This window comes from Meriones unguiculatus, chromosome 17 (genome assembly GCF_030254825.1).
Source record: "Meriones unguiculatus strain TT.TT164.6M chromosome 17, Bangor_MerUng_6.1, whole genome shotgun sequence".
Taxonomy (NCBI): domain Eukaryota; kingdom Metazoa; phylum Chordata; class Mammalia; order Rodentia; family Muridae; genus Meriones; species Meriones unguiculatus.
Window position 1 is genome coordinate 90961599 of NC_083364.1, and position 27335 is coordinate 90988933.

Consider the following 27335-nt stretch of genomic DNA (forward strand, 5'->3'; position numbering starts at 1 on the left):
CCAGTGAAGAGTAGGGCCAGTTCTGCACATACCATGGTCATCCATGTGGTCCAGTTCTGCTGCTTCAATCAGGGAAATCCCCATGTTCTCTACTGGGTTACACAAGCCATGGACATGGACACCAGTGAATGGCACAGTACCTACTGGTACTGAGGGGTGGAAGGCAGGTCTGTGGGCATCTTTTCCAACCCAAACTACATGGCATGGTGGAGCACAGGTCTCTGCCTCTCTTTGTACTTCAGCACTGTGCTGCCTGGATTTGATTTGATGTGATGTGATTTTTGTGTGCCCTAGGCATAAAACAGCTTTGGCCACCAAGCCAGACATCTAGTTAGAATGAACAAAGTACTTCCATTTGTTCTGCCCCAGACTGATATAAGAACACCACCACCAACAAGGTGTCTTTTGGCCCATTACAATTTTTTTTGTCTTTTCTTTTTTTTCCTTTCTTCCTTCTTCCTTTCTTCCTTTCTCTCCTAACTTCTTTTCTTTCCTACCCTCCTTTTCCTCCTTTTTTCCCTTTTTATCTTTCTTCTTTTCCTTTTTTTTTCTTTCTTTCTTCTCACTGGCTATCAGTCTTTCTCTTCTGTCTGGCTGTCAGTCAGACTTCTTTCTTTTTTTAACTTTGGATTTTGGCACAAAGTTGCATAGTTAGAGAAATGGAGAGTAGCTGGGGATGGAGGAATTGGGAAAGGAAAATAATATGATTAAAATATATTACATGGATTAAAAAAAAACTTTTATTGGTCCTTTGTAAATTTTATATCATACACCCCAATCCCACTCCTTTCCCCCTTCCCTCATACCTGCCCTTCATCATTGCAATCTCCCCATCAACAGAGAAAAAAAATAATTTCATTGTGGAAGCTGTAGTGTGTCACAGTGTGTCCCACAGAATTTCTATGCTTTGTCCACACTTCTTTGCCTATAAGTGTTCATTGCAATGAGTCATTTGTCTTGTACAAGGCCTCTGGCTTCTGCCACACTATAAACACTAAAACCTCACTGGGACTCTTCTTGGTTATCCTACTGTCACTTTGTGTCATGGAGATTCCGTAGTTTTGGATCTGTAGGACTGGCCCCTTCACCTACTCCAACAGTTCATTGATGCTGTAGATGTTGGGTGGACCAATGCGAAATCCTGGATCTGGGCCTGAGAGTTATCTGAGCGGGTCAACCCACTAGCTCTCCAACACTCACACCTTTGGGAAAAGTTCTTCTGCCCTGCCCTGGCTGGCCCATCCAATGGAGCCAGCAAGAGGAAGAGCCAGCTCTCCTGCTCTCATTCCATCCACGTCAGCTCCCACAACCAGCCCAGCCCTATTGTGGTTCCTGGGCAATGTGCAGCTCTCCTCGGCTACAGCTGACTAGGGGCAGGGTCAGCTCTCCTGCTTTCAGGCTTCCAGGGCCAGCTCTCCCAATGCCCAGGAAAGAGGCGGGGCCAGTTCTTCACAGCCCCCAGACATCAGCATGTCCCTGAGCAGCCTCCCAGACCAGGGAGGTCTGCCTGACTTTTTGCAGTAATAGACCCTTGCTACTGCAGGATCACAGACTCTGATGTGGCCTCTGATGGCATCAACGGCCAGGACCCCACCAAGGGGGCAGGAGGAGAGAAGTCTCTGAGTGTCTGCAGTCTCTGTATTCTCAGGAGTGCTATGCCCCACCTGTGCATTATGGCACCGAGCAGGGCTCACTGTGGGCATGATCTGTGACTGGTGGTCACTTCACCACCAGGTATGGACCCCATGGATCTGGACTGGTAGTCATGTTGGGCTCGCACCTCACCAGAGACCACCCTCATGGCCTCTTGCAGGAGACATCTGTCTCTGCTTCACTCCTGCCCAGGGATGCTCACTTTAGCCACCACGCTGTGAGGGCCCCAGGTGCAATTTGTCTCCTCTCCACTTGCTTCCAGCTCTGGGAGCCGATCTGGACCTGCCTGGTGCTGGACTGGTGGTCTCGGGCTACCTCGCTGTCTAAGCTTCCTGGCACCAGACTGGAAGTGGTCTCCATCTTGCTTTCTTTTCTGGGAGTGTTAGGCTACTAACCATTCTGATGTTCACAGGTCAGAACGCCGAGCCTCTCTCCTCTCTGCCACTTACTGATGTACAGGTGACACAACTGCCACACCTAAAATCTCTAGAGGCAGGGGAGTCTTTAAAAATAAAGGTTTAAAAAAGAAAAGATTTTTGAGTTCTGGCTGGCTAGCATGAGATTTGTGGGTTTTTTTTTTAATTATTATTAAATTTTTATTTTTTACATTAATTGCATTTTATTCGCTTTGCCTCCCAGCTGTAGCCCCCTCCCTCATTCTCTCCCAATCCCACCTTTTCTCTTTCATCTCCTCCCATGCCCCTCTCCAAGTCCACCTCCCCTTCCATTACATCCTAGCTTATCATGTCTCATCAGGACTAGCTGCAATGTCCTCCTCTGTGTCCTGGCAAGGCTTATAGACCCTTTGCTGATACTCCTCTGGAGAAGACACCCCCCCTGAAGACAACTGTTCTGTTTTGTGAGTCTCACAAAAGCTAATGCTTCCCCCTCCTTCAACACACACACTGTTCTCACACCATAACAATAGGAGATTTCTGATACTAATTGTACCAGGCTTTCTTGTTCCTGCCAAATAAAGGCTCATTTCTACAGCAGCCAGGTGTCATTAATCTAGTTTACTGTTGATGCTACATGCAGATGACATTCATGTCTCACCCCAAGACCAAAAGTCTGTCTCCCTGGGGTTAGATGACAAACACAGTCCCAGTTGTTCATAATCAAGCTTCTCATGACCTCCTCTTCAGTTTTGATTAATATGCTTGAGCAGCTTAAAGAACTGACAGAGACGTGTCCTTGTTGGTTTTTGTTTATTACAAAGGATGTTTCAAAGGATTCAGCTAAAGACAAGTACACCCGAGGTCTGAGAGAGGCAGTGTGGAGCTCTCACACTATCCAAATGTGCTGTTTTTCAGGAAGCTGCATGTGGTCATGACCAGGAAGGCTTTTGAATGCGATCTTTTAAGCGTTTATGAGATGCTTATGGAATAAGATCCAGTATAAAACAAGGTAGAGGTCCTATTAACTATGTGCATGGGTCTGTGTATATTTGTATGCAAGTGAGAATGCATGTGTGTGTAAACAATAACAAATTGATAGAAATAATAACATATAAAAGTTGGAAATTTTATTATAAAACTGATGTTATTTCACCCTTACGGATATTGTATTTTCCCAAAGGAGTGTCATATTATCTGCTAGAACATAAAATTGCTATATATTTTACATACATGCCTAAAACATAATATTGACATGGGTTAAAATGATTTAAAACAAACAAAAACGTATTCAACAAATTGACATGTGAATACATCATTTTTTTCTGTGGATATCAAGTGAACGTCTATCATTCTGTATATTTTATTTAGTTTTATACATTAGTATGGGTTGGGGCCTGAAGATTTGCTCAGAACACATTACTTAAACACAGGATATGCACCTCCAAAATAAAAGTCATAGATTCTTAAATAAGTTAACAAATGAAATAATGTTGTCAGTCATATCCGAAATACCCAAAATTCGTATACATATGAAATCTCTGACATAAGTAAACAAATAGTTTTATAGTCAAAAAATTTAAGATATATTTAATATATTCATAGTTCTGCATTTTCCCTTTCCTATATTTTTCATTAAGAGGGGGCTCAGGGAAAGGAGACAATTTCTCCAAGACTTACACAAGCTCAGGTTGTTGTTTAAGGCAGTCTGGGTACCACATGTTTAAGCTGGCAATCAGAGTCTCCTAAGGATCCCTTTGTTTTGGGGGGCTTGACAGCAGTTTGTAAATAGCAAAGTTTCTATAAAAGCCAGGCCGGAAAGGTTCACAGTCCTCTAAACCTTGTGTGACTTACAGCGTTAGAGAGGAAGTCTCTGCTGTAACAAGCAGCATGTCAGGTGTTCTGGCTCTGAAATTTATCTTCTTATCTAATGTGTTGGTTATTTACAAGATTAAGTTCAATCAAAGGGCCCCAAAGGAATAGTTGTTAGCTCAATTCTGTGCCCTGCTACCACAGCTCCAATCATCAAATTACAGTCTTCCTCTCTCTGAATCAAGGTTCAGTGTTACTCAGTTTTCCTTTCTTTCTTTTTTCTTCCTTTCTTTCTTTTGGTAATGTTGAGTAATTCACAGAGATAAAAGTGAGAAAGTATGATGACAATGGGGTTAATCTTCAATAGGGTCCACATCAAACATAAGTTATGTTTTCAATTAATTAACAATATAAAAGAAAAGTCATCAGCCTTCTGTGCCTTGTAAAGAAAAAAAAAATGTTTTCCTCATAACATCTTATGACAAAACACACAAAAAGTATGTCAGGAGGAAAAAAGGATTTTCCTGGACATGATGAAATATTTAATGTAAAATAATCATGGCATTTGTGACATAGGAGTACTTCATTGTTCTTTGTTACAAACAAATTACAACAGATGTAACTACACTGCGCAGAAAACTATTCAAATGCAACTGTAATTACAGAGAAATTTGTGAATTGCACGTTTGTAAATGACAGACCATGAACAGAACAAGGATGACCATGTTGGGTACCACACCTGCTTTTGAGAGTATATAAACCCAGCTCTCCACAGGGTGACAGTCACACTCAGAATCCTCTCAGTTACATCCAGCTGAGCTCACTCACGTCTCCTCTCAACATGACCTGTAACTGCTGCTCTGGAAACTTCTCTCCCTCTCCTAGGTGCTGCTGCCCACCTCAGGATCCTCCTTTGGCTCTTCCTGCCCCAGCAACCTGCTCTACAGCACCACCAGCTGCTCCTGCCAGCATCTGCCAGCTGGACTCCTCTCTCAGCAGTGGCTGTCAGGAGACCTGCTTTGAGCCCACCAGCTGCCAGAGGTCCTGTGTGGTGTCCAGCCCCTGCCAGATGCCCTGCTACTACCCCAGGAGCTGCACACCCTGCAGTCCCTGCCAGGGGACATATGCTGGGTCTCTGGGCTTTCAGTCCAGCATCGTTCATTGCCTGGGTTATGGATGTAGAAGGTGCTACACAGTGGATTGTGGATCTAATGGCTTTGAATCTGTGAATTATGGAGTCTCTGGCTTCCCTTTCCTGGGTTCTGGGTACAGATTCTACTACCCAGTCCACCCGGCTGCTGGTGTCTGGCAACCTTGTTATAAAACAACCTGTGGCAATATCCTCTATGGATTAAGATGTTGAATCACTCTCTTACTTCCTATGATATGAAAAGTCAAAGTCTATATGCCCTGAAGCCATTGTTTTCTTGCCTACTTCCTCTTGCTATCTGTTATTTCTCCAGTTAACAACTTCTCTCATTCTCAGTTCCTGGGGGATTCAAGAATTTATGCATATCCTCAAATTATTCCTCTCTCTCCTTGCTATGAAAAAATGATATATATATATAGTTTGGTTTTCATCCAATAGAAGTTGAAAAATCAAAATTTTAATCTAATAAAGGTGTGCAATCTTATACCTAAATGTATTATTTATTTTATTATTGATTTCCTTATAGATTTGCATTCAAGTTTTGGGGAGTTCATTACATGCCAATCTAGCTATTTAATTTTTTTAAACATGTATTTCTACATTTAGTTGTGATCCTTATTTGGAATAAAGAAACTATAGGAATATTATCATTCACACTTGAAGACTTGGCTGAAACTCAAGGAGAATTTCTGAAACTGAATAGCAAGAAGTCAGGGCCTCTGAAAGACTCTACCCAGCAGGGTATCAAAGCAGATGCTGAAACTCATAGCCAAATTTTAGACGGAGAGCAGTGAACTTAATGAAAGAAAGGGGAGATGAAAGACCTTGAGAGGACAGGAGCTCCACATGGAGAGCAACATAACCAAGAAATCTGGACCCAGGGGTCTTTTCTGAGACTGATACTCTAACTAAGGACCATACATGGAAATAACCTGGAACTCCTGCACAGATGCAGCCCATGGCAGCTCAGTGTTCAAGTGGGTTCTCTAGTAAGGGGAACAAGGACTGTCTCTGACATGAACTCAGTGGCTGTCTCTCTGATCATCTCCCCCTGAGGCGGGACCAGCCTAACTAGGCCACAGAGGAAGACAAAGAAGCCAGTCTTGATGAGACCTGATAGAATATATTCAGTTGGAAGGGGAGGGAGACCTCCTATCAGTGGACTTGGGGAGGGCATGGGAGGAGATGAGGAAAGGAGAGTGGGATTGGGTTGGGATGAGGGAGGGGGCTTACAGCTGAGATACAAAGTGAATAAACTGTAATAAATAAATAAATAGTCACAATTAAAAAAAGAATTTCTGCTGACCCAGAAAAACAAAGCAATTAACATGTTAACTAAAAATGTTCACACCAAGAACAAGACATTATATAATTTATAAGTGAGGTCTAAGCATAGACAAAAAACCTAAGTCTATAAGTATTTTAATGCAGTTTTTCAGACAAGAGAAAAAATGAGTCTCAAGTAACTCTCTAGATGAATTTGGATAGTAAAAATGCTGGAATCCTTACCTCCCATTTTCAGTTTCACTACTGAACCTTATTGACAAACATGTATAAAGAAAATCACAATTCTCAGGGTTCAAGAGTTGTTGGCAACCCTCTGACACTCTCCCCAAATTCAACTTCCATCAACCTACAAACAATGTCTCTAAGAAATGTTGGCTATTTTTTTCTCAGTGCACTTAGTCTGATTCTGAAAGTAGAGCAGAAGTAAAAAAAAATGTATGCAGTGAATTTGGCATATGATTCTGGAAATCAGGTATTATAGCCTCTGGAAGGTAAATTAAATATATGATTAAAATGAAAAACATCTAGGATCCAAGATGCAAATGCCAGTCGAACATGGTATCTGAACAGAAGCTCAGAAGTGATAGCAGAGTAACCGACATCCCGGCCTTACTGTGGAACCCCAAACCTCAATGTCTGTGTTTTCCAGGTGAGAGGAGAGCCCACAGGGAAATGCAGGGGTTCAACTTCAGGTCACCAGGCTAATCCCGAGAAAAGTTTATGGTCTCCCAAGTGGCACAGCCTCAGCCCTTGTCCACTTGTTCAATCCTACCATCTATGGATGCCTTCCCAGTACTGGGTATGGACAGCTCAACCTTGGATGCCCATTCTGACCATCCCAGGGCATGGATACCTTCCTGCACCAGGGGCAAGGCTCTAAACTTAGGAGCCCACTCTCACCATCCCATGAATTCCAGCTTGCAGCTCCAACCTCAGGTGCCCACGCTTACTGTCCAGTGGAGTAGATACCTTCTGGTACTTGGGGTACAGGGCTCCAACCTTGGGTCTCCTGACCCTTGGGACCCACCAAAGCAACCCAAGACACTGCTCCAAAGCTCAACCCATCTCCCTAAGGAGACCAGCAAGACCTCTGAGCTCACAGGTTCTCTAAAATGTGTCTCCCAGCAAGCACATTGTCTGAGCACATTGTCTCAGCTCACTAACTTCTGAGCATTAATAAAGCTTAAACCACACATTGATCCCCACACATTAATAGTGGGAAACTCAAAACTCCACTCTCACCAAAGAGCAGGTCAATAAAACAGAAACTAAACAGAGAAATAATGACACTCCTAGATGTCATGAAGCAAATGGACCTAACAGACATCTACAGAAATTTTCACCTGAACACAAAAGAGTATACCTTCTTCTCAGCACCTCACAGAACCTTCTCCAAAATTGACTACAGAGTCTGTCACAAAGCAAGCCTCAAATAAGAAAGAAGATTGAATTTATCCATTATATCCTATCAGACCACCATGGACTAAAGCTGAACCTCAAAAACAACAGCAATAACAAAAACCCTACATACATGGAAACTAAACAACTTTCTACTCAACAGCAGCTGGGTCAGGGAAGAAATAAAGAAATTAAAGACTTCCTAGAATTTAATGAAAATGAAGGCACCACATACCCGAACTTTTGGGACACAATTAATGCAGGTGGACTTTGCAGCCAGTCCTGAAGAAACTTGATAAGCTAGGGTCACATGGAAGGGGAGGAGACCTCCCTTAACTGTGGACTTGGAAAGGGGCAGGGAGGAGATGAGGGAGGGAGGGTGGGGTTGGGAGGCAATAAGGGAGCAGGATACAGCTGGGATACAGAGTTAATAAACTGTAACTAATATTTAAAAAATAAAATAAGTCAAAAGAGGAAAGTTCATAGCACTAAGAGCCTTCATAAATAAATTGGAGACATCTCATACAAGAAACTTTATGGCAAACCTGAAAGATAGAAATAAAAAAGAAACAGACACACCCAAGAGGAGTAGGGGGCTGAAAATAATCAAACTTACAGTTGAAATCAATAAATTAGAAAGAAAGAACAATTCAAAGAATCGAAAAACCAATAGCCATTTGTTGTTGTTGTTATTGTTACTGTTGTTTTGGTTTATGTCTTTTTAGAAAAATCAACAACTCTTTGTCAAACTAACTAAAAGGCAGAGAGACACCATCTGAATCAACAAAACCAGTTATGAAAAGGTGGAAAAAAAAGATAGACAGTGAGGAAATCCAAACAATCATTAGGTGCTACTTCAAAAGCCTATATGCCACAACACTGGAAAATCTAAATGAAGTGATCAATTTTATTGATAGATTTCACTTACAAAAGTTGAATCAAGATCAGATAAACAAATTAAATAATTCTATATCCCCTAAGGAAATAGAAGTAATCAACAAAAGTCTCCAAACCAAAAATAAAAATAAATAAGAACAGGGCCAGATGGTTTCACTCCAGAATTCCACCAGAACATCAATGAAGAGCTAATACCAATACTCATTAAACTATTCCACAAAGTAGAAGCTGAAGGAACAGTCACTCTGTCCTAAACCACATAAAATACTCAACAAAGAAAGAAAAGTTCAGACAAATCTCCCTTATGAATATTGTTGCAAAAATATTCAATAAGATACTTGCAAACAGAATTCAAGAACACATCCAATGTATCATTCACCATGATCAAGTAGGCTTCATCCCAGAGATGCAGGGATGGTTTAACATAAGCAAACCCATCATTGTAATCCATAATATGAACAAACTGAAAGAAAAAAGAAACATGATCATCTTACTAGATGCAGAAAAATCCTGTGACAAAATAACACCCTTTCATGATAAAAGTCTTGGAGAGATCAGGAATACAAGCCCATACCTAAACATAATAAAAACTATATACAGAAAGCCGATTGCCAACATCAAACTAAATGGAGAAAACTCAAATCACTCCCACTAAAATCAGGAACAAGACAAGGTTGTCCACTCTCTCTCTATCCCTTCACTGTACTAGAAGTTCCAGACAGAGCAATAAGACAACTAAAGGAGATCAAGGAAATACAAATAAAAAAGGAAGAAGTTCAAGTATCGCTATTTGAGATAGAAAACATAAGCAATCCAACATTCCACTAGAGAACTCCTGCAGCTGATAAACTTCTTCAGCAAGATGGCTGGATACAAAGTTAATTTAAAAAAAATAAGGTAGTCCTTCTGTATACAAATGACAAATGGGCTGAGATATTAATTAGGGAAGCCACATCCTTTACAATAGCCACAATTAGTATAAAGTATCTTGGTGTAACTAACCAAGGAAGTCAAAGACCTGTATGACAAGAACATCAAGTCTTTAAAGAAAGAAATTGAAGAAGATACCAGAAGATGGAAAGATCTCCCATGCTCATGGATCTATAAGATTAACAGTGAAAATGGCCATCTTACTAAAGGCAAACTACAGATTCAATGCAATCCTCATCAAAGTACCAACACAATTTTTCACAGACCTTCAAAGAACAATTCCAAACTTCATATGGAAAAACAAAAATCCCAAAATAGGGAAAACATTCTATACAAAAATAGATTATTTTTTTTGTGTGTGTGTGTTCAGGCACAGCACAAATATGAGCCCATTCTTCATGTACACCTAACTTTCCCACTACCTCCACCTACTGGTAGTTAGTGGGTATTACTGTATCATGCAGTGTGTGCCGAGGGAGCTCACCCTGAGTGAGAAAGTGAGGGAATATTTAAAAAGACCAGCCTGCATGTCGGTAATTTTTTTACTTTTTAATTTTTTACTTTCATTTTTTTCACAATTTATTAATTATATATCCCGACCGAAGCCCCCTCCATCAACTCCCCAAGTCCCACCCTTCCTCTTCTCCCCCTTCTCCCCTTCCCCTAGTCTGCTGAAAGGGGGAGTTTTCCTCCTCTGCCATCTACCCATTCTCATCAGGACTGCCTGGATTTGCAGGCAAATGGATGGAACTAGAAATATCATCCTGAGTGAGGCAGATGAGAAACAGAAAGACAGGCATGGTATACACTCACTTATAAGCAGATATTAGCCATACAATATAGGGTAGCCACACTAAAATCTACAGACTTAAAGAGGCTAAACACTCAGGAGGATCCTAGGGAGGATGCTTAAATCTAATTTAGAATGGCAAACAGGAAAGACACCAGAAGTGATGGAAGAGAGGAAACAAGATGAGGGCTTATTATAGAGGGTCCTCTCGAAGGCTCCACCCAACAGGGGATTGAAACAGATGCTGAGACTCACAGCCAAACTTTGGGCAGAAGCAAGGAGTCTTATGGAAGAGTTGGGGGTGCGAATAGAAGGACATGGAAGGGACAGGAGCTCCACAAGGAGACCAACATAAAAAGCTAAAAAATCTGAGCCCAGTGGGTCCTGCAGAGACTTTGCACCAACCAAAGACCATGCCTGGAGAGGTCCTAGACACCCTGATCAGATGTAGTCAATTCGCATCTCAAATTCTATATGGGTTCTTGAGTAAGGAGAACAGGGGCTGCCTCTGTCATGAACTTGATTGCCTGCTCTTTGATTACTTGCCCCTGTATATGTGGTCTTGCCAGACCACAAAGGAAGACTATCCTGGCAAGTCATCCTTTTTACTGAGCAGAATGTCCTGTGTATAATAATAATAAATAAATTCTTTCATGGGGATTCTTCTGTGTGCTGTCTTTGAATGAAAAGTAGTCTCTTTTGTTAGATGAGGTGGGGGGTTTTTATTTTTATTTTTTGGTTGTTGTTTTGTTTGGTTTTGGTTTTTATTTTTCTTTCATGGAAGACTTTTCTAGTTTCATATTTAACAAAAAGAGTTTGCTTTACTTAAAACTTCCACCACACTAGATGAACCATGGCAAATGTAAACTGGTAGTTTCCTGTACCAGTCATTGCATACGGTGACAAAGTTACTGTTGATTATACATAAAAGGAAAATTGTGAGACATTTAACAAATGAAACTGGATGCTGAGACGTAACTGGAATAAAACTAGCGTCTGGTGAGCCTGAAGGTAGATCATTGCCAACTTTGATAATGATTCCTGGAATTAAGTGATGAAGTCTCATGACACAGTCCATTATTCAAACATTATCCCACCTCTACACCAGGTCAAATCCTGAAACTGAATAGTGTTTACATGGCTTTTAAACAGTTTATTTTTAATGCCTTTCATTAAACTCCAACTGGGACATCACCAAAATATACCATTAACAGATGAACAATGCTAGCTCTACTTGTTAGCAATTGATGCATGTGCTAGAGATTTCATTTAAATATTATTTGCCTTGCAGTGAAGATTGGGGGACTGAATCCCATTTCTACTTAACTCATGATCATGTAACTTCTTACTTATCTTCAATTTTGCATATATTTAGAATGTATTTTATAAGAAGTATCTCTATTCCAACATTAGATGGCAATTTACCTAATATTTCCTCTGAACTACCAGTATTTTATACAAAATATGTTTTATAATTCTGTACACAGCAGAAAATCAGTGTAAGTTTGTCATTCTAATAATGTGTTCCTTTCAATTCACTGTGTGAAAAAGTATTAACATATGGAGTGATCAGAAAAGTTGAAAAGTTTCTACAAATACAAAAGAATGACTTTGCTCTTTAAAATTAACATGGCAAGCACAAGAAACAGAAAAACTCAGATATTTTGAAGTAGTGTTGAAGACAGGAAATGACAGTAATAATAATGGACTTCACAGTCATATGGGTGTTCAGTTGCATACATTTATTTAAGTTTTCAACCCTCCCCTTTGTAAAAATCAAGACATTGACAGTCTGGGTAATTACTAAGAGACATGTGAAGAAAAATTTTGCTGGAGTTTTGCATGCCTAGAAAATGATAAGAAAACAATCAAACATCCTTCTCCAATTAAATATATTTTCCAATCATGGGAACTCTAAGAGTGAGTAGAAGTCAGATTTCTAGGCTAATTAATATAGGAGATGAAAAGACAGCACGGCTCTTAACACGGTAGGTAGTAGGCACCTTTTACATTTCTAATTTCGCCAGAATAAGATCAGAAGAAGCCAGTCCCACAGGTTGGCTGGTAAGAAACAGACTGGCAGCTTTTAGAAGAGAAGCAGGTTGGGCGGTAAAAGCTGGATCCACAATTTAGGGATGAGAAAGTGCGAGTACCACATCCCACTGACTGGAAACCACCACGGGATCCAAAGCCCACGGTTGGGTAGCCACAACCAAAAGACTGGAAGCCCCTGGAACCAAAGCCCAGAGATCCCGAGAAAGCTGACTGGCAGGGGCTGCAGGACACTGGAATCCTCTGGCGGTAGCAAGGCCTCTGGTAGGGGCTGGACACCACGTAAGATGTCTGGCAGCCGATGGGCTCGCAGGTTTCCTGACACCCGCTCTGGAGAGAGCAGCCCAGCTGGTGGGTGATGGGAGTCTGGAGGTCAGTGCTGTAGAAGACATTGTTGGGGTAGGAGGAACCACAGGAAGAGATGGGGTATTGCAGCTGACCCCCAAAGGACTGGGAGACGTTTCCAGAGCAGCTGTTGCAGGACATGTTGAGAGAAGATGGGACTTGTGGATGAGATGAGGAGGATGTTCTGAGTTTGAATGACCCTTCTCGGACACAAAGCACTTATATACCCCTGTCCTTGCGTGTGTCATCCTCATGGCGTAGGAACAGAGGTTGCCTGCGTCTTTAATTGAATCGACAATAACACCGTAGTCATGCATATTTACTTTTTGTGTGGTTTCACAAGTGGATAGAGCAGTGATGTCTGTGGCCCTGGAATTCAGGTAATAGTGTTCAATCTTCAAAGCTATTATTCATCCTCCCTCAGCAAAGGTCACCCTGCACATCACTCAGAAAACTGCTTTGGAGGTAAAGTGTCTGGGCTGAGGGAAGCTAGCTTAATTAAAAATAATTGATACCCGTTGCACAATCTGTCCAAAAATTGTTGCCATCTGGCTAGCAAAGTTGCTAGCTGATCCACTCATCGTCATTTCTTTTAAACAAAAACACTCACTGATTGCTGCCTCAAAATGGCAAGCTTCCACGATGAACAGTGTCGTCCCAACACTGAAACTCAAGATGTATGAGGACTTTTTAAAAACGTGGCCGGCAGTTTGAATGCCTTTAGAAATACATGAGAGATTCTTATATCTCCTGCGTCTGCCTAAGAATGGAATTCAGATATTAAATATCCACCTTGATTTCTATGGTGTGTGTGTATGGGTGGGTGGGGTGGGGTGGTTTACTGTGCTGTGAGCTAAATGCTTTATGCACTGTGCTAGCTTGAATGCTAAAGATTATTAATCTAAGAGGCTAAAATTCATTAAAAGGAACAAAACTTGAGATAATAATATCCAGTATATTCCTATCTCTAATCAGGATCATTGTTCTCACTGAAAAGAGTCTCCATAACCTGGTAAGGGTCCTAGTTTTAAAGAAAGCGTACAAAGTAATTGCCTTGAGGTGTCAGGCCAAAGGAGCCATCACCGGGAGGTGCTTTCTCAGCGTGAAGGGAGCATATATCACTTTGACTTAAATTGTTTTCAGGTGCTTCTGACAAGTATTGCAAAATGCCCAAAGTGAGGGTCATATTTCCCTGATTTCCACGGCTCGTGTTCCAGCTCAGTGTAGGAATCTAATGAAGACTGATGCCTGGAGGTGGAGAAGGGGAAAGTGCAGAGGGTTGTCCTGGTGTGGCTTCAGTGCTGGTTGATTTGTTTCATATTAAAGAACATTTTCTTCTACTTCAGAACAAACCTTTTTTTTTTTTTTTTTTTTTTTTTTTTTTTTTTTGGTGAAAGAGCATCATTTTCTTTCTTTCTTTTGCTAGCTTAAGATACTCAGACTCATAAACTTTATAGGTTGAGGAAAATTTAGCAAACACCACAGTTTTTTTGTGTTTTTTTATTAGATTGGAATTCTAGTTACAGCAACCTGATTCAGTATTCTCAGAAACCCAAAAGAACAGCTCATTTTTGGTTTTTCCTTAAAATTTAGACCAAGTAACAATAATTCTTCTTGAAATTAGTCCCAGTTCATTTTCAATGTATAATCTGTGCTGAGAATGGATGACACAAGATTTTTTTTTCCAATTCTATGAGTTTATTTAAGCAATTTCCTATACCAGCAAATCATCTTCCATGCTGGGCCTTATGAAAGAGCACAGAAAAATCCCAACACTTAGTTTTCTATGAGGACTTTGCAGCCAGTCCTGAAGATACTGATAAACCAGGGTCAGATGAAAGGAAAGGAGGTTCTCCCCTATCAGTGGACTTGGAAAGGGGCAGGGAGGAGATCAGTGAGGGAGGGTGGAATTGGGAGGGAATGAGGGAGTGGGATACAGCTGGGATCTAAAGTTAATAAACTGTAACTAATATTAAAAAAATTAAAAACTATAATAAAACATATTTGAGTTAATTGATAGATATACAGCCTTAGAGAACCCAGAGTAATTTCTTCACCAATGCACATTCCCACCCCATTTCATATCCTTCCCTACCCATATGTCCATATGTCAGTTTATAAGGGTCATTTATAGCCATCAATTCTTAAAAGTCTAAATCCTTCTGTGACATCTACATGAGACAGACACTCTTCACATTTCTTAATTGTTGTAAAACTTTATGTAATGACAATTCCATCAAATGAAAGGAAAACTTGTATAGCAGTAGGATAATGTTGAGGACTTGTTACTTTCTTATGAGTGACAACAGTACCACCAAGGGGAGAAGAGATACATTTTATGAAGATTAAGATATTTTATTTTGATAATGAAGCTTGTTAAGTTTAGCTCATGACCCCTGTTGTGAAGCAGTGAATGTGTGGGGACACCAGATTCTAATTCAAATAATCCGAGGGCAGCATGGCCAATGCAGTAGAGCATACATGAGGCCCTGATCGGGTTACCCAGAAGGAAAGATCAGAAAAGAGAAAGAAGGACAGAGGAAGGAAAGACAACAAAGGTTCAGTGACTTAAATATTTCACAATATAAGGTTCGAGGCACTCGTGCAAACTTTGGTCCTCTCAGCCTCATATAGTCATGTGCAGACAAGTTGTGTCATAAACATAGTACTTAAATTTCTTTCCTCTCAAGGATTAGTATTGTATCTTTTCTGTTCATAAAACCCACAACATTTGGAGAAAAAAAATAAAAATGGGGATTTATTTTTCTGTTTTCAATCAAGCTTCTAAACTTGGATCATGATTTTCTTTCCAGAATACTAGAATACTAACTTCTGTAGTGTTGGACTCCGCAGGATTATTGCTACTTCATCCATTTGATCAGATTTTTAAGGCTGGAGTGAATAAAGCATTTATCTTAAAGATTTGGTTATGGTGGCTTTCATTCGACCTAATATAGATACTGAGAAATTGCATTTTTACTTCATGAATAATTGCTTTGAAAACTAATGAAATTCCTTCATTTAGAAGTGCGCATTCATAAAAAGTCCTTTGAAGGTTAAAGTATTTCGTTTTTACTGGAGCCTAATTAGGCATTCTCGTTAAAATGGACACAGGCTACTACACCCATCTCTCTGGTATATAAGGACCCAGGCTAGACAGTGGTGGTACTCGCAGATTCATCACTGCAACGCAACTGAAACCAGAACTCCTGACAACATGTCTTACGTCTGCAACTCCGGAAACTTCTCCTCACAGTCCTTTGGAGGTTTCTTGAGGCAGCCAGTTTCCAGCTACAACTCTTTCTACCCCACCAACAATGTAGTCTATTCTCCAAAGAACTTCCAGCTGGGCTCCTCTTTCTACAATGGACAGCAGGAGACCTTCGGTGAGCCACTTGAGAGCCACTCACCCTGCGTGGGGACCCGGTCGTTCCAGACATCCTGTTTCCGGCCCAAGCAGTACTTCTCCAGCCCTTGCCAAGGAGGCTTTACCGGATCTTTTGGATATGGCAACTCGGGTTTTGGATCTTTTGGGTTTGGAAATTCTGGCATTCGCTCTGTGGGCTGTGGATCCGGCTTCTACCGCCCTGGGTACTTTTCTTCCAAGAGTATCCAGTCGTCTTACTACCAGCCAGGTTTTAGCTCTGGCTTTTGCGGATCAGCTTTCTAAACATCCCGGTTGTCTCATGATGGTTTTTCTACCTTCTGGAAATCAAATGGCTTCTCCAACATCTAGAACTGATCAATGAACATTTGCCACTCCAGGATTCAGCATCATAATCTACCTGGAAACAAATGATTTTTTTTTTGATGACAAATTAACCTTGACCTTTGACCTTTCTTGTACTACAAGAAAGAGCAGGCATTTTAACTCTTACATAAATGCTTGGATCACTTCTGATACTATTCATTTTTCTAGATTTCTCTTCTCGTTATTTTCTGAGGATTTGTTCACTCAAGTTCATTTTAAATAAACATATCTCTAGCATGAACTTTGGCATTCCAGTTGTTTCTTATTAATGACACATTTATTCAATGCACTTGATGCTTTGACTCTTCTCAGATTTTGTTTTCTCTGTTTCATTAATATTTTGTTTGACAGAAAAGCAGACACATTGGAAGAAAATCCATATATGTGTCCTATCACATGCCTACTTTCTTATCTTGAGTGATTTATATTTCTTCATGGATCCATTTGTTCATGTAATTACTTCAGACATTTTGTTTTCAGTGGGGGCTACGATGGAAAAGAATTACTTGGTTATTGTTCTACACCAAACACTATGATGAACAAAGGTATTGGTTCTCGGCTTTCAAGAAGCTATTACAAATACAATTCTAGATTAGTATCACATGACAAGACAATAATGGGGATAAGAACAAAAAAATCAGAAGAAACACTAGGAAGGACTTCACAAAGAGGCAGAGAATGTCATGTGATTCATTAAAAGCAGAAAGTGTTAGTCAGTTAGCTAGCTAGTTAATTACTTCTTTTAAATCAAAAGAATCTTACGGATGTGTCATACCACTTGGAGTCCATGCAAGAGCAGCTGCCACAGAGGGTTAGACAAGAAAGGGATTTGTCATTGCAAAGTAGTAGTGAGAAAAATGGCAAAGTATTGGGGGAGGTGGGTGTGAGCTCAGTGAAGGACAGAGAGAAGAAGGTTAGAGAAGAGGAAGCCTTTTCATGGTGAATAATGGTACTAATGATCAAAGCATTATCTTGTACATTCTAAGCCGCTGGCATATAACTACAATACTGTTGACTTTTAAAATAATTTTATTTTGAATAAGGTCTTGAAAAATTGCCCAGACAAGCTTCAAACTATAAATTCTCCTGCCTTAGTCCTCTGAGCAGCTAAGATAATAAACATATACCACCATACCTAGACTTTAAGTGTAAAATGTTTTTGCCAAGTTAACTAAGGAAATGTATCTAATAAAAAGAGAAAACAGGTTTGTCTTTTGCCACTACCAAATTAATTATTTAACCAGAAAACGAAAAAAAAAATATGACATTGATACAAATGGCATAGATACATCCACCAGCTGAGGGACCCTCTTAAAAGTATATTTCCCACTTCTTTCATAAGATTCCATACATTCTGCCCAACAGTTGGCCATAAGTCTCAGCGTCTGCTTTGATAGTCTGCAGGGCAGAGCCTTTCAGAGGCCCTCTGTGGGAGGCTCCTAACTTGTTTCCTACTTTCTTCTTCTGATGTCCATCCTCTTTGCCTTTAGGGATGGGATGGGGATTGAGCACTTTAACCAGAGTGGGAAATAGTAAGATCTGGAGAGGACAGGAGCTCCACAAGGAGAGCAACAGAACCAAAAAGTCTAAGCACAGGGGTCTTTCCAGAGTCTCATACTCCAACCAAGTAGCATGCATGGAGATAACCTAGAACCCCTGCACAGATGTAGCCCATGGCAGTTCAGTGTCCAAGTGGGTTACATAGTAATGGGAAGAGGGACTGCCTCTGACATGAACTGATTGGCCTGCTCTTTGATCACCTCACCCTGATGGGGGAGCAGCCTTACCAGACCGCAGAGGAAGACAATGCAGCCACTCCTGATGAGATCTGATAGACTAGGATCAGAAAGAAGAAGAGGAAGACCTCCCCTATCAGTGGACTTGGGGAGGGGCATGAGTGGAGAAGGGGGAGGGAAGGTGGCATTGGGAGGGGAGGAGGGAGGAGTTTATGGGGGGATACAAAGTGAATAAAGTGTAATTAATAAAAATTAAAATAAAAAAATATTAAAAAAGTATGATATTGGTACAAACAGGTGGTAGATATATTCACCAACTGAGGGACCTGTTAACCAATAATAATAATACCTAAAACAGGAGATACAAAGGTTAACATTTCATAGAATTCAGGATAAATGAATGTTTTTAAGTAATGTAAGTCAGTCATAAGCCATGACAAAAAGATAAACAATGATATATAATTTTTCATGAGTTACCTTAAGCAGAATTTGTTTGATAAAAGTCAATCATTATGTCAAATCATGTGTAGGATTCATTGGATAAAATTCCAAATCTAAGACCCAACAAAAAAAGAGAACTTTAGGCCTATCTCTCTTATGAACATTGACGCAAAAATACTCAATAAAATACTTGCAAACCGAATCCAAGAACACATCAAAGATATCATCCACCATGACCAAGTAGGCTTCATCCCAGGCATGCAAGGGTGGTTCAACATACGGAAATCCATCAATGTAATCCACTACATAAACAAACTGAAGGAGAAAAACCACATGATCATCTCCTTAGATGCCGAAAAAGCATTTGACAAAGTCCAACACCCATTCATGTTTAAAGTCTTGGAGAGATCAGGGATACAAGGCACATACCTAAACATAGTAAAGGCAATATATAGCAAGCCTATAGCTAACATCAAACTCAATGGAGAGAAACTTAAATCAATCCCACTGAAATCAGGGACAAGACAAGGCTGTCCATTGTCCCCATATCTCTTCAACATAGTACTTGAAGTCCTAGCCAGAGCAATAAGACAACTAAAGGAGATCAAGGGGATACAAATTGGAAAGGAAGAGGTCAAAGTGTCACTATTTGCAGATGATATGATAGTATACATGAGCGACCCCAAAAATTCAACCAGAGAACTCCTTCAGCTGATAAACACCTTCAGCAAAGTGGCAGGATACAAAATCAACTCAAAAAAATCAGAAGCCTTCCTATATACCAAAGACAAAAAGGCTGAGAAAGAAATTAGGGAAACAACACCCTTCACAATAGCCACTAGTAACATAAAGTACCTTGGTGTGACCCTAACCAAGCAAGTGAAAGACCTGTTTGAGAAAAACTTCAAGTCTCTGAAGAAAGAAATCGAAGAAGATATCAGAAGATGGAAAGATCTCCCGTGCTCATGGATTGGTAGGATTAACATTGTGAAAATGGCCATACTGCCAAAAGCAATCTACAGATTCAATGCAATTCCCATCAAAATACCAACTCAATTCTTTACAGACCTTGAAAAAAAGATTCTCAGCTTCATATGGAGAAACAAAAAACCCAGAATCTCCAAAACGATCCTGTACAACAACAGATCATCTGGAGGTATCTCCATTCCTGATCTCAAGCTGTACTATAGGGCAACAGTAATAAAAACTGCATGGTACTGGCATAGAAACAGAAAGGAGGATCAATGGAACCGCATAGAAGACCCAGAAATAAATCCACACACCTATGAATACTCGATATTCGACAAAGAAGCCAATTCCATTCAATGGAAAAAAGACAGCATCTTCAACAAATGGTGCTGGACCAACTGGATGTCTACATGCAGAAAAATGAAAATAGATCCATATTTATCACCCTGCACAAAACTAAAGTCAAAGTGGATCAAGGACCTCAACATAAAACCAGATACCCTAAATCAATTGGAAAAAAAAGTGGGGAACAGCCTAGAACTCATTGGCACAGGAGACAACTTCCTGAACAGAACACCAACAGCACAGGCTCTAAGAGCAACAATCAATAAATGGGACCTCATGAAACTGAAAAGTTTCTGTAAAGCAAAGGATACCGTCATCAAAACAAAACGACTGCCTACAGATTGGGAAAGAATCTTCACTAACCCTTTATCTGACAGAGGACTAATATCCAGTATATACAAAGAACTAAAGAAGCTGAAAAGCAGCAATCCAAGTAATCCAATTAAAAAATGGGGAACAGAGCTAAACAGAGAATTCTCGACAGAGGAATATCGAATGGCAGAAAAACACTTAAAGAAATGCTCATCCTCATTAGCCATCAGGGAAATGCAAATCAAAACGACCCTGAGATATCATCTTACACCCATCAAAATGGCCAAGATGAAAAACTCAAGCGATAACACATGCTGGAGAGGTTGTGGAGAAAGGGGAACCCTGCTCCACTGCTGGTGGGAATGTAAACTGGTACAACCACTCTGGAAAGCTATCTGGCGCTTTCTAAGACAAATAGGAATAGTGCTTCCTCCAGACCCAGCTATACCACTGCTAGGTATATACCCAAAGTTTGTTCAAGTACACAAAAAGGACACTTGCTCAACCATGTTTATAGCAGCTTTATTTGTAATAGCCAGAACCTGGAAACAACCCAGATGTCCATCAACGGTGGAATGGGTACAGAAATTGTGGTATTTTTATACAATGGAATACTACTCAGCAATCAAAAAGGAGGAAATCATGAAATTTGCAGGCAAATGGTGGGATCTAGAAAAGATCATTCTGAGTGAAATATCCCAGAAGGAGAAAGACAAACATGGGATATACTCACTTATATAGACCTATAAGATATGATAAACATAATGAAATCTATACACCTAAAAAAGATAATCAATTGAGCGGACATGGGGTAAGATGATCAATCCTCATTTAGAAAGACAGATGGGATGTGCATTGAACGTATGACAGGAGTCTACTGAGCGCATCTGAAAGACTCTAACTAGCAGTGTTTTCAAAGCAAAGACTCATGACCAAACCTTTGGCAGAGTACAGGGAATCATAAGAAAGAAGGGGAGTTAGTCTGATGGGGAAAGGATAGGAGCTCCACAAGGACCAAATATATCTGGGCACAGGGTCTTTTCTGAGACTGACATTCAACCAAGGACCATGTATGGATATAACCTAGAACCTCCACTCAGATGTAGCCTGTGGTAGCTCAGTAACCAATTGGTTTCCCAAAGTGAGGGGAACAGGGACTATTTCTAACAGGAACTCGATGACTGGCTCTTTGGTCTCCCCACCCCCGAAGGGAAGAGCAGTCCTGTTAGGCCACAGAGGAGGGCTTTGCAGCCAGTCCTGAAGACACCTGATAAAACAGGATCAGATGAATGGGGAGGAGGTCCCCCCCATCAGTGGACTTGGAAAGGGGCACGGTGGAGATGAGGGAGGGAGGGACGGAGGGACTGGGAGGGAATGAGGGATCGGGACACGGCTGGGATACAGAATTAATAAAATGTAACTGATAAAAAAAATAAAATAAAATAAAATAAAAATTCCAAATCTGTAACTGAATATGAAAGAGGACTGAGAATTATTGCCGTATTTAGCTTTTGATTTAATTAGCATTAAAAATAATTCTCTCTTCTTACATATGATTCCTTGCACTCTGTCCAAGATTTGGTTACTAATCTCAGTATCTGCTTTGATACACTGATAGGTAGGGTCTTTCAGAGGCCCTCTATGGTAGACTCATGTCCTGTTTCTTGTTTTCTCCTACTTCCAATGTCCATCCTGTTTGTCTTTCTAAGTGAAGATTGATCATCTTTCGAGGCCACAGAGGAGGACATTGTGGCCAGTCCTGATGAGATCTGATAAACTAGTGTGTTGGTAAAATGTTCTTTTGAAATGTATACACCTTACCCTTGTTCATTCAAATGCTGATTTCTCCCTCCCCACTCTCTGGTTTCAATCCAGACATTGCCAGACTTATTCTAAGCATCCTGTCTCAACTTGGTGTAAACTTCCAAATAAAGCAACTAGCCACACTGTTGAGCAGGGAAATGAAGTAGGTGGAGAGGGGAGGAGCCGGAAGACAGGAAAAGGAGGGAAGAGAAAAGGCAAGAGAAGGCTAGCAGAGCAGAGCTGGAGGAGAGATCTTGGAATGATGTGGAGAGGTGGACTGGACCTAATATGTCACTAAAAGCAAGTATAATATAGGAAATCTAAATGTTAGGAAACTATGAAGGCTTGGAGGTTTAGAATGGAGTTGCCATTATAGAACACAATAACAATATTGTGTTCTAGGTTAACTATATAAACTTAGTCTCAGTGTGGTGATTTGGGTATACAGCTGTTTAGGATTAACAGCAGCATTACTAAAAAATAAACCAACAGTAAATATTAAACACCACTTACAACACTAGTGTCAGATGGAAGGGGAGGAAGACCTCCCCTATCAGTGGATTTAGAGAGGGGCAGGGAGGAGATGTGGGAGGAAGCATGGGATTGCAAGGGAATGAGGGAAGGGGCTACAGCTGGGATATAAAATAAATAAACTCTGTATTAAATTTTTTATACTTATTTAGAAAAAAAAAACACAAAAAAACTTAGATCTTAATGTGAAAAATATATGAGATTTCCAGCATCATTTGTTACTCAAGTGGAGTTTATAAGTTTCTTATAAAATGTCTGTGCATATTCAAAGAGTTGACCTTTGTGCCAGTGAAGTATGGGAGAGAATACAGATGTGCATGAGGCCCAGCTGCATATGTGAGGCATGTGAGAACTGAGGGTCCTAACGATGCTGGACTGATCTCTTATTTCATGCTGTTTCTTGACGACATATTTTTCATGTTTACTTTGTTCTTTTGTGACCTTTCTTGTCACGCCCTCGGTTTTTCATTTCCTTACTTTTATAAATGTGTATCTTTCACTTCAACCAAAATTTTTCTGCCTTTGTTTTCTCTGTGATTCGTCTTTATTCATATCTGTGTTGGATACTCTATTAGAATTCAAGTGCTCTGGGCCTGATGTACAGATTTAAAATAATCTTTCTTTAGATGGCAGTATAATGTTCAGTTGTGACAAAATAAATAAATAAATATGTCCTGGACTTTTGCTAAATATTCTCTCTAGACCAATGGCTCTAACCCTGTAGGTCACAACACATTTGGAGGGCGGGTGACCCTTTCACAGGGGTCACCTATGACTATCAGAAAACACAGGAATTTGCATTACAATTCATAACAATAGCAAAACTACAGTTATGAAATAGTAACAAAATAATTGTAAGGTTGAAGTCACCACGACACGAGGAACTGTATTAAAGGGCCTCAGCATTAGGAAGGTTGAGAACCACTGCTCTAGGCATTGCTTTATATACTGGAAGACCCACTGCTTTAGATCTATGTCCCAAGAGTGAGCTGTGTGGGTTTGTGCTTACTGTGCACACTGAAACCAAACCCTACTGAGAATGAGGATAGAACACTATGAATTCAACATAATGTCACTCTACTTATGAATGAAAAATCCAAATTACAATAAGCAATTTTGAACATATAAACCTAAAATAAATGATGATAAGTTTTTTGCTTGGCAAGAATAATTATCTTTATTTGCTGGTGTGACTTCAAAAAAAAAAAAAGTAATGACATTTTGTTACTAGCCTTTCAGTTCTAAAATGCTAGTCTGTTGTATCATGCACATCATGGTTATTACACACCTAGAAGTGACAAATTATGTTCTCATTGTCCTTTCAAGAATCATAGCTACGTAAGACCAGTGACTAGTCCACAGTCTACTTACTGTCTCCTGAGAGTCACAAGAACTTCCTACATTCTGTCTTACTCATTCTAAGTACTGTGCACAACCGAGACTTGTGTACACAAAACTGTCATGGATGACAATGACAGAATTGACCATAAACTACATTTTAATTTTTATGTATCATAGCTATTACCATGGGCTTGTAAGATTTTTGGTGTCTCATTAAAAATCAATTAAATTTAAATAGATTTGAATGTCATTAAAATCCATTAAATCTGATTTCTGTAAACATCTTCACTTCTTGTCAAAGTACAGTTTAAAATTAGAAATAAGGTAATAGGATTGACACACAGATAACATTAAAATCACAGATTAACTGTAACTTTAATTGGAATGATTGCAGTAGTTTTATATGTCCACTAGTCTGAGTGGGTAATGCCCCTATATGTGGCTAAATATCTCTTCTAGGTATACTTATGGGGGCTCCTCTGCATGAGATCACCATGTGAATGTGTAGACAGTGGAGCACCCACCCGGATGGAAGGCAGTATACAGTCTTTTGGGATATGAAAAGACAAAAAAAAAAAAAATGGAGGAAGAAGAAACTAATTTCTTCTTACGCACGCCTGCTTGCCTGGCCAGTCACATGGCTTCTGCCTTGCACTGTGCATTATGATTTGAAATCTGCTCATTGTTAGGCTTTACTCCTCTGAGACTGAAATCATGCCACACATTCTTCTGCTTTTCCAGACAGAGGATCAAGAGAGGTAGATAGATAGATAGGTGATAGATAGATGGTTGATAAGTAGATAGATAAGTAGATGATAGATGAATAATTACATGCACACATATGTAAAAACATAGATAGGTAGATAGATAGGTAAATAGATAGATGATTGATAAGTAGCTAGATAATAGATAGATGATAGATAGATGATTGATAAGTAGCTAGATAATAGATGATAGATACATACATACATAAATATATAGATAGGTAGGTAGATAGACAAGTGATAGATAAATAAACAGATGATAGATTATATATCTTATATACAAATGAAGAACTTTAACTAATATTATGTATTCACATATTATGGGAAAAGCAATTAAGACTGGAAGAGATTTTGCAGAGATGGTATGGCTCAGTTCAATGTCTGAAGAATAATTGTGAATGGAGAAAATCACAGGAAAAAAAGCTGACTGTTCACTGTGAAAAGCAGCATTGCAGGGATGCCCATGATGTCATCTTGCAGTATATATGAGGAAAGGAGGTTGACCTTCAACCACTAATTCAGTTTCTGTGAGTAATTGAATAGAACACTGTGTCATAAAGAGAATATTAGAAATTTCCAAGTAGGAATTTCAAACCCAAATGTGGTGTTTACTGAGGTGAGGGTGTAGTGAATAATTTTAATTAAAAAATTAATTGATTTTTTCAGTTAGAATTTTATTAAGATGAAGATTTTGGTACTGCCTATAATTTGTCGTAGTTCTGGGTAGAATTCCATTATAAATATGTATTGTTTTCTCTGCTATGTATCTTATTTTAAACTCTTACCAATTTTTCTTTAAAAAGCCCCTAGAAGGCATCTTCTTTTTATTTATATTACTTTTTGTTTTAAAATTTATTTATGTATTTTTATTTAAAATAGATTCATACACTACATCTCAACCATAGTTTCCTATCCTGTATCCCTCCCCCACCCAAGTTACCCTCTCCATTAGATTTATTCCTCCTCCATTTCCTCTTCAGAAAAGAGCAAGCTTCTAAGAGAAAACATACTACAAAACAAAATACAATAAAACTAGGCCCAAACCCTCATACAGAGGCTGGATAAAGCAACCCAACAGGAGGAGAACAGTCCCAAGAGCAGGCAAAAGAGTCAAAGACTCTTCCACAGTTTGGGGCCCCACCAAACACCAGGCTAACAGGTGCAGAGGATTTAATCCAGACCCCTGCAGGCCCCATGTTTGCTGCATCAGTCTCTGTGAGCCCCTGTGAGCCCAGGTTAGTTCCTTCATTGGGCCATTTACTCCTGGTGTTTTCCATCCTCTATGACTCCTATAATCTCTCTCTTCCTGAAGGTTTCCTGAGCTCAGAGGGGAAGGGCCAGATGGAGACCACCAGCTTAGACACTCTGCATAATATCTGGCTGGGAGTCTCTGAACTTGTTCCCATTTTTTTCCGCCAGAGGAAGCCTCTCTAAGGATGACTGGACAAGCACCAGTCTATGAGTGTAGCAGATCACATTACTGATTCTTTTTTCTATTTGTGTTTGGTTCTATCCTATGTCTCTGGTCTATCCAGTCTCTGGTTCCTGGCCATCCAGGCAGCATAGGACATGAGCTCCCTCTCATGGAGAGGGCCTCAAGTTAAACCAGACATTGGTTAGCCATTCCCACAAGTTCTGTGCCACCTTAGGCCCAGCACATCTTGCAGACAAGGCAGATTGTAGGTCAAGGGTTTTGTGGGTGCACTGGTATCCAAGTTTCTCTTTCTGTAACCTACAGAGAACCTTCTGAGCCAAAGAAGCTAGAACATAGGTATGAGGCCTCCACCCAGACATCAGTGCAAACTTTCACTATAGTATTTATAATAATTTACTTATTTACAGATTCCAATGTGTGTATTTTTAATTTATTGTTGATTTATTGATTGATTGATTTGTGTGTGTGTGTGTGTGTGTGTGTGTGTGTGTGTGTGTGTGTACAGACATGTGCAGGCAGACATCAAGAGAAGGCATTGGGCCCCTGGAACTGAAGTTACAGGCAGTTCTGAGCCACATGTGGCTACTGGGCACTGAGCTCAGGTCTTCTGCACCAGCAGTAAATGCTTTACTGCTGAGCCATCTCTTGCCTGAGCTGCTGTGGTTCTGGCCTAGAACACCCAGGTCATATTTCCTGTGTGCTGCTTCCGGTTGAAGAGAGTAAACCATGAATACCCGAGAAGGAGTCCTGTCAGAGGAGAGGAATATTTCATTCCAGAATCAGAAAAAGTTTTTACTGACAGTTTCTGTCACCTTTGTGCAAGAACAGATGAAATCTGTTCCAAGAATGTTCCACTGTTCATATAAAATCACATCTCTGGGCTTTGTTCAAATTTATGAAATTTTCAATCATTAACATATTAAACTAAGACTATTTCCACATTTTTTGGTATTCAGCATTTTAACAAAAATACGTGTTATAAGATTTTTAGTTGTCTGACTCATCATTCCAGATCCTTAGAAACCTTAAGCATTTGAAATCAAGATACCAAGAATCACCTCTTCAAAAATGTTTGAGCAAATTAATTTCCTGTTACTAGTTTCTGTGCCATTAAGGATTACTTTAGAGCAGCTAAAGAAGTATGGATGCTGAAAATTACTCTTAACACCCCCAGTAACACACAAGACAAAGCTCTATG

General features: G+C 39.9%; 2 protein-coding genes, 1 non-coding gene and 2 pseudogenes across 3 annotated transcripts; 2 read left to right on the forward strand and 3 right to left on the reverse strand.

Moving 5' to 3' along the window:
- Positions 1 to 281: 281 nt before the first annotated feature.
- Positions 282 to 418, reverse strand: LOC132648831 (small nucleolar RNA SNORA48). Its single transcript, XR_009587234.1, has one exon. It is a non-coding gene; the product is annotated as a small nucleolar RNA SNORA48 (small nucleolar RNA).
- Positions 419 to 2031: 1613 nt separating this feature from the next.
- Positions 2032 to 2150, reverse strand: LOC132648855 (small nucleolar RNA SNORA17; annotated as a pseudogene).
- A 2551-nt stretch (positions 2151 to 4701) lies between these two features.
- On the forward strand, positions 4702 to 5396 carry LOC110542568 (keratin-associated protein 13-1-like; annotated as a pseudogene).
- A 6645-nt stretch (positions 5397 to 12041) lies between these two features.
- On the reverse strand, positions 12042 to 12905 carry LOC110542567 (keratin-associated protein 14-like). The gene has a single exon (XM_021629134.2). It carries the CDS (start codon positions 12848 to 12850, stop codon positions 12347 to 12349), a length of 504 nt encoding a protein of 167 aa, XP_021484809.1. The 5' UTR covers positions 12851 to 12905; the 3' UTR covers positions 12042 to 12346.
- A 3021-nt stretch (positions 12906 to 15926) lies between these two features.
- LOC110542569 (keratin-associated protein 15-1) lies at positions 15927 to 16379 on the forward strand. The gene has a single exon (XM_021629135.2). The coding sequence runs from the start codon at positions 15927 to 15929 to the stop codon at positions 16377 to 16379; it is 453 nt and encodes a 150-aa protein (XP_021484810.1).
- Positions 16380 to 27335: the final 10956 nt, after the last annotated feature.

Excerpts from the sequence above, each read along its gene's own strand:
- LOC110542567 (XM_021629134.2), bottom strand. The coding sequence starts at position 12,850 with ATGTCCTGCAACAGCTGCTCTGGAAACGTCTCCCAGTCCTTTGGGGGT.
- LOC110542569 (XM_021629135.2), top strand. The coding sequence starts at position 15,927 with ATGTCTTACGTCTGCAACTCCGGAAACTTCTCCTCACAGTCCTTTGGA.